Below are 7,499 nucleotides of genomic sequence, written 5' to 3' on the forward strand. Positions count from 1 at the left end.
GGTACTTAGAAACTGGGTTAGTGCAAAGTAATGATTTTTAATACCATTTTAAATGCAGAAGCAAAGACAAACTGTTTTTAATGTCCCCTGAAGAGACTGTCCTAACTTTTGCTGAGGTCCAAGGGATGCAAGAAGCTCTGCTTGGTACTACTATCATGAATAACATTGTTATTTGGTAAGCATTCTCTATAGATCCTCAGTAGTATGAGGATATCCCTCTAATTTTATAGGGTTGTTGTGAAGATTAGGTGAGAGTATGTAAGCATGATTGTGTTGTTTTTTTTTTTTTTTTTTTACCATCAGATGCAATATATTTGTCTTACTTACAGGAGGCAAATGAGGACTATTTGGTTGGCCTTTTTTCTTATGTGGTGAAAGGTACCTAAGTATATAATTGTGAGTGGAAAATAGAGGACAGAAATCAGATATTGGCCCTTTCCCCATTTTCATTTGTGTGTGAATTTTTAATAATAAATGAAGGGATGTAAAGCATTAATGAAGTCTAAATGTTTTGGTGAACAAGTTTTAGCAGTTCAACTTTATAACAGTTATAGAAAAACCTGTTAAATTTTTTTGGACGATGCCACCATTTGTTTTTTAAGTAAATTTTCTTATTCAAAACAAAACCAAATCATATTAATTCATGTATTCTGAAAAAGATCAATCTGAGGGCTGACTGTGATAGTATAGCAGTAGCACATCATGCTGGAAATCAGGGTTCAGCTCCTGGGTCAACCTATATACTCCAGGCTTGTGCAAATGTGCCCGTAATCTTGACTGACCTAAGGCTATAGAGAGGATCATGGTGTGAGACCTTGTGGAGGGCTTAGGCATGAATTTCTCTTACTCTCTTTCTCTCCCTCCTAAAAGAAAGAAAGAAAAGATTAGATAGTCTAGATACATTAACTTTACATTTTTGTAAATAATTTATTTATTTATTTATCTATTTATTTATTTTAATTTGGCCAGATAGGGACAGAGTGAGAAACAGAGAGAGAAAGGGAGAAAGCAAGCTACCAGATCTGGGACTTGAACCACAGTCAGCCATGTGGGAGTGTAGTACCCTTAACCACTGTACCACCTACCTGTCCCTACATTTTGATAAATTCCATTTATTTTAAAATACTTAAATAGTTAAGGGACTGGCCTGGTGGTTAAGGAAGCCATTCCCTCATGGCTAACCATAGCTCACATATCAGCCCCAGCAGCTTGAACAACATGCCAGGTATGTGTGCGTACATCTCCAAAATCCCAACAGGATGGAAAATGGAGGAAAAGGGATTGTGGCATAACTACTCCCATCGGAGGGTGCTATCTTCCTTCTTCTCTGTCTCTCTGGCAAGCATATGTGCCATCTGGCAATTAAAAATAGGTAGCATAATATTATAATATTAGATCTATTCCTTTTTATTATTTTTTTTGAGAGATATTTTGCTATAGGTTGCGTGTATTCTTTGGAGAGACAGAAAGCAAGAAATCTCCCCTTGGGAGAATGGCCATGCCACAATCGATTCTCTTACATTTTCTTCTTGAGATTTTTTAAAATTTAATTTTATTATTATCATAACCTTTTTTATATTACATTGAATCACATATATCTTTACAGTGTATTACATTTCTTTTTCCAGCACAATTACCATGCATATCAGTCAAGACAGAGGCATTATTAGTCACATCATCATCATCAAATAGTTTTTCTTTTTTTTTCAGATTATTATTATTATTTATTCTCATTATCCTCTTGGGATTTTGAGCATGCAAGCACACACAACCAGCATGAGTTTCAAGCTGCCAGGTATGACATTCAGACCATGGTCAACCATGTGGTAGTCCAGTGCCTGTGCCATTACACCACCTGCTGGCCCCTAGATTTATTAATACTGCCTGCCTTACCTCCTTGCTTAGGATAGTTACTCAAAGATATATTGATCATGCTCCCTACCAAATGCTATCATTTACCTTCTGAACTCTCTAGAATTCTGTGTTTAAATATAGTATTTATTCACCTTTTTTTTTTTGGAGAGGTTTTTGCTTTAGGGCGCATGCTCTCGCCAGACAGACAGAGAGAGACAGAGAGATAGAAAGTGAGGGGGATGGCCACGCTGCAATCCCTTCTCCATTTTTCTCTCGGGATCTTGGGCACGCATGCACACATGCCCAGCGTGAGTTTAAGCCACTGGGTCCAGGACGTGAACCGCGATCGACTATGTGGGAATCCAGCAACATAGCCATTACACTAACTGCTGGTCCCTTCACCTTCCTTCTTTAACTCCTGATTTGTTAGCTATCTAAAGTGATGATTCTTTTCTGGTATCCCTAACAGGAATATTTAGCATATGAACATGAAAAAAAAATTATTTTAAAGGTTTTTGCTCTAGGGTGCATGTGCTCACTGGAGACAGAGAAAGGCAGTGAGAGGGAAAGTGAGAAATCATGTCCCGGGGCAGTGCAGTCCGTTTTCCATTTTCCTCCTAGGATTTTGGGCATGGGTGCACATGTGCCTGGTGTGATTTTCAAGCTGCCAGGTCCTGGACTTGAATTACTGTAAGCTATGTGAGAGTCCAGCTCCTTAATCACCATGCCACTTGTTGACCCATGAACATGAAAATTTAATTTTCCTTCTTTAATATTTTTATACAGAGTACATGGCCTATAGAAAGTTCTGTGTTAAGGTGCTGGGCACATGTGCATGCGTGCCCAAGATCCTGAGAGGAGAATGAAGGAGAAGGGATTGACGTGTGGCCATCCCCTCAGAGGGTGATTTCTCACTTTCTGTCTCTTTCTGGTGAGCACATGCACCCTATAGCAAAAACCTCTCCAGAAAAAAAAGAAAGGAGATTTCTATTGGGACCAGCAATTGGCGTAAGGACTATGCCACTGGACTCCCATGTAGCCCTGGGAATGTATAATATGTTCTACAGGTAGTAAGATTTCAAGGAAAGGAGCAGTAATAATGTAGCATTGAGTCCTGGATTCATAAAGGTGTGATATACCATTGAATGAACTTGGACTTTGGGACCAACAGATGGTATAATGGTTATGTTGCTGGATTCCCATATAGTCAACTGTGGTTCAAGTCCCCGACCCGGTTGCTTAAAATTCACACTACATGTAGTCGAGGAGAATGGAGGAGAAGGGATTGTTACATGGTCATCCCCTCTGGGGGATGATTTCTTCCTATCTCTCTGTCTCTTACTGTCTCTCTGGCAAGCTTACGTGCTCTATAGGAAATATCTCTCTGAAAAAGAAAAAAATTAACTTGGACTTTATCTTGTGACTAATGTGGAGCTGAACTGAAAGTATTCATGAGTATGGTAACATGACAGAGCAGTTACAAATGTGACAAATCCTCAAGAAAGCTGAAGAGCAGTTTCAACAAATTCCCTTTTTTCTTTTTCTTTATATTCACTCTCTTTTCTCATCTTTTTCCCTTTTTTTTTTTGGAGAGGTTTTTGCTATAGGGCGCGTGCGCTCGCCAGACAGAGAGAGACAGAGAGACAGAAAGCGAGAAATCACCCCCGGGAGGATGGCCATGCCCTTCTCCTCCATTCTCCTCTTGGGATTTTGGGCACGCACACACACACGCGCCCAGCATGTTTTAAGCCACCGGGTCCGGGACGCAAACTGCAGTTGACTACGTGGGAGTCCAGCGACATAGCCACTACACAAACTGCTGGTTCCCTCCCTTTTTAAATTCCATTTCTTTTTGGTTTTGTTTTTGTTTGTTTTTGAGAGATCTTTTGCTGTAGGACGCGTGTACTCGCCATAAAGAGAAAGACAGACAGAAAGCGAGAAATCACCCCCTCCCCAGGGGGGATGGCCAAGCTGCAATCCCTTCTCCCCCATTCTCCTCTTGGGATCTGGGGCACGCAGACACATGTGCCCAGTGTGAGTTTAAACCACTGGGTCCGGGACTTGAACCATGGTTGACTACATGGGAGTCCAGAGACATAACCATTATGCCAACTGCTGGTCCTTTTTAAACTCCATTTCTGTCATCTTTTCTCTCTCTATTGTCTTGGTCTGATTCTAGTAAAAACATATATGAGGACATAATTATAAGTCTGTTTTAAGTGTTATCTCTTATCCAACTAATTTTGGTTTCCTTCCCATTGTTTTTGATGAGAAATTAAGATATAAGAAGCATCACAATGGGCCGGTAGGTGGCATGGTGGTTAAAGACACTGGACCCTCACATGGCCAACTCTAGTTTGAGTCCTGGACCTTGTGGCTTGCTTTCTCACTTTCTCTCCCTCTGTCCCTCCATGGTCAAATTAAAATAAAGAAATGGATAAAAAAAGTTAAATAAAATAATTATTTTTTAAAAAAGAAGCATCACAAAATCATAATGGTATCATGTGCTTTTTTCAATACCAGGTAAAACAGATAATAGAAAGCCTTTTCAAAATGCAAAAACATTCTTAGATCACGGGCCGTACAAATAATCTTTGAGCAGGTTGGCTCCATGGCCTAGTGGTTAAAGGAGCTGGATCCCACATGGCCAATTACACAGTTCAGATTCTAGCCCCAGCAACTTGGAAAATGATGACAGGTGCATATGTTTGCATGCCCAGAATCTCAACAGGATGGACAAATGAATTTGGAGAGATTTATCCCTGGCATAGGAGATTCATTCTAAAACTAAACTATCAAATTGAACTATCGGCAGAGTTCACTTCTAATTCTACTTTTTGCTAAATCTATAATTTAACAAAAATAAAATGCTATATATCCTGTAGTAAAGTTTTTCCTTTGGTCATCTCCTAAAGATACTGTGATAAATAACAATATTATGCGAAAACCAGTTTGCTGAAATAATTTGATCAGCTTATTTATTTGGGATTTCTAAGGAACTTAACAACTGGTCAACTCCTGAAAAAGATGCACATTGATGATTGTTACCAAGCTTCAGTCTGTCACAAAGCCTATTCTGAAATGGTAAGTAATGATCTGCTGGGACCCCTTTTTGTTTATGTTGGGTTACTACTGGTCTCACTAAGTGAGAGCAATAACTAATTAGTAAATGAGCAGATCTCCCTATTGCTTATTTTTTCCAAATTAGATAGCAGTATTTGTTCTTCCTTGAAATTTATGGATGAAAGTGTTGAATTTCTTTTAATTTTCATATATCACAGTATATTCTTCTACTGATTTTTTTTTCTTAACCATTTCAAAACGCAAAAACATTCTTAGATCACAGGCCATACAAATAATCTTTAAGCAGGTTGGCGCCTTGGCCTAGTGGTTAAAGGAGCTGGATCCCACATGGCCAATTACACAGTTCAGATCCTAGCCCCAGCAACTTGGAAAATGATGACAGGTGCACATGTTTGCATGCCCAGAATCTGGACAAATGGAAAAGGAATTGTTTTGTGACTATGTCTCTTTGGTGATTGTTTTCTCCTTTTCCTTCTCTTTCTGTCTTTGGCAAGCACATACACCCTCTAACAGTTAAATAATAATAGACTTTGGGCCAGATTTTGCTTGTGGGTCATAGTTTGTCAACCAGTTCCTAATTAAGTATATGGCATTTAACACTTTTAAATTCTTAGTATTTTTTAAATAGAAAAGTAATCTTTTTTTGGAGAGGTTTTTGCTATAGGGCACTAGGGCATATGCACTTGCCAGAAAGACAGAGTCAGACAGAGAGACAGAAAGTGAGAAATCACCCCTCAAGGGGGATGGCCATGCTGCAGTCCCTTCTCTTCCATTCTCCTTTCAGAATCCTGGGCACTCACACACACATGCCCGGTGTGAGTTTAAGCCATTGTGTCTGGGACTCAAACCACGGTCAACTACATAGGAGTCCAGTGATGTAGCCATTACATCATCTGCTGGTCCTGAAAAGTAATCCATTTTTATTAAAATAATTCAGTCATCTGGGGCTGGCAGGTGGTGTGTGATGGCTAAGGGCACTGGAGTCCCACTTAGCCAATTACGGTTCGAGTCCTGGACCTGGCACCTTGTTTTCTAACTCTCTTTCACTTTTGCCAAATTAAAATAATAAATAAATAAATAAATAATGCTAAATACAGTAATTCTTTAAAAACAAAAAGAGTTCAATAATCCTAGGAATGTATAAATTTTTTTTTTTTTTTTGAGAGGTTTTTTCGCTATAGGGCGCGTGCGCTCGCCAGACAGACAGAGAGAGACATAGAGACAGAAAGCGAGAAATCACCCCCCAGGGGGGATGGTCACGCCGCAATCCCTTCTCCTCCATTCTCCTCTCGGGATCTTGGGCACGTACGCACACGCACCCGGCGTGAGTTTTAAGCCACCGGGTCCGGGACGCGAACCGCGGTCGACTACGTGGGAGTCCAGCGACATAGCCATTACGCTAACTGCTGGTTCCCAGGAATGTATAAATTTAAAAGTGAATGTTACTAATGCTAAAATGATCCTGTTGTTTTATGTTCTTTTTTTAAATTATTTTATTCACTTATTTATTTATTATTATTTTTTCATGTGGGTTTTTGCCCCAGAAAGACAGAGAGAGAGAGAGAGAGAGCAAGCTGCCAGTTTCAGTACTTGAACGGTGTTCATTCATGTGGGAATTCCAGCGCCTTAACCACCATGTCACCTATTGGCCTAAACCTGTTGTTTTATTTTTCTCTTAAAGATAACTACTTTCAATGTATAATATGAATCTATAGATATGAGTCTAAGCGTATATATTTATATATGGATATTAATATTGTTTGATCCTGTCATTTTTTTTCTCTTTTTAATTTGTTAGAAGATATATACACTTGCCAGAGAGAGGGAAAATGAGAGAGTGCCCCTTATGGGAGATGGTCAGGCTGCAGTCCCTCCTCCTCCACTTCTTTCTGGGTTTTTTTTTTTTTTTTTGGAGAGATTTTCACTGTAGGGCGCGTGCGCTCGCCAGACAGAGACATAGAGACAGAAAGCGAGAAATCACCCCCCAGGGGGAATGGTCACACCGCAATCCCTTCTCCTCCATTCTCCTCTCAGGATCTTGGGCACGCACGCACGCACGCACACGCGCCCGGCGTGAGTTTTAAGCCACCGGGTCCGGGACTTGAACCGTGGTCGACTACGTGGGAGTCCAGCGACATAGCCATTACGCTAACTGCTGGTTCCCATGTCACTTCTTTCTGGATTTTGAGCACTCATGCGAATGCTCCTGGTGTGTTTTCCAAGCCACTGGGTCTGAGGCTCAAACTGCACAGTTGCCCATGAGATCCAGCTGCCTTAACCACCACATCACTGGCTAGCCCAGAACCTGTGTTAAAGCTGAGAGAGTTCTTTGACACTTTTCTCCACAGAAACAGCCATAGGTGATGTATCTTTTTCTGTCATACTCACTCTAGGAGAGTATGTCCGAGTGTTAAATAGGCTGTTGTGGGCTGGTCTGAGAATCTAGTCACCACTTTATAAGGCTGTTTTTATGGGAGAGTATATTCTAAATTTTCAAAAAACAATTTACAAATGAATATTTCTGATTTGAGAACTCCTTGCATGTATTTACATGTCTTTCC

At 40.2% G+C, this 7,499-nt stretch overlaps 1 protein-coding gene across 6 annotated transcripts in view; it reads left to right on the forward strand.

Moving 5' to 3' along the window:
• PALB2 (partner and localizer of BRCA2) overlaps positions 1-7,499 on the forward strand; it is a 34,035-nt gene that overhangs the window by 23,380 nt on the left and 3,156 nt on the right. For all 6 annotated transcript variants that reach the window (XM_006148302.3, XM_006148298.3, XM_006148300.3 and 3 more), the window contains one exon: positions 4,851-4,938. In XM_006148302.3, the coding sequence (XP_006148364.1) occupies positions 4,851-4,938 (88 nt within the window). The remainder of the gene's footprint in view (positions 1-4,850; positions 4,939-7,499) is intronic.

Source organism: Tupaia chinensis, unplaced genomic scaffold (assembly GCF_000334495.1).
Source record: "Tupaia chinensis unplaced genomic scaffold, TupChi_1.0 Scaffold000231_2, whole genome shotgun sequence".
Classification (NCBI taxonomy): domain Eukaryota; kingdom Metazoa; phylum Chordata; class Mammalia; order Scandentia; family Tupaiidae; genus Tupaia; species Tupaia belangeri.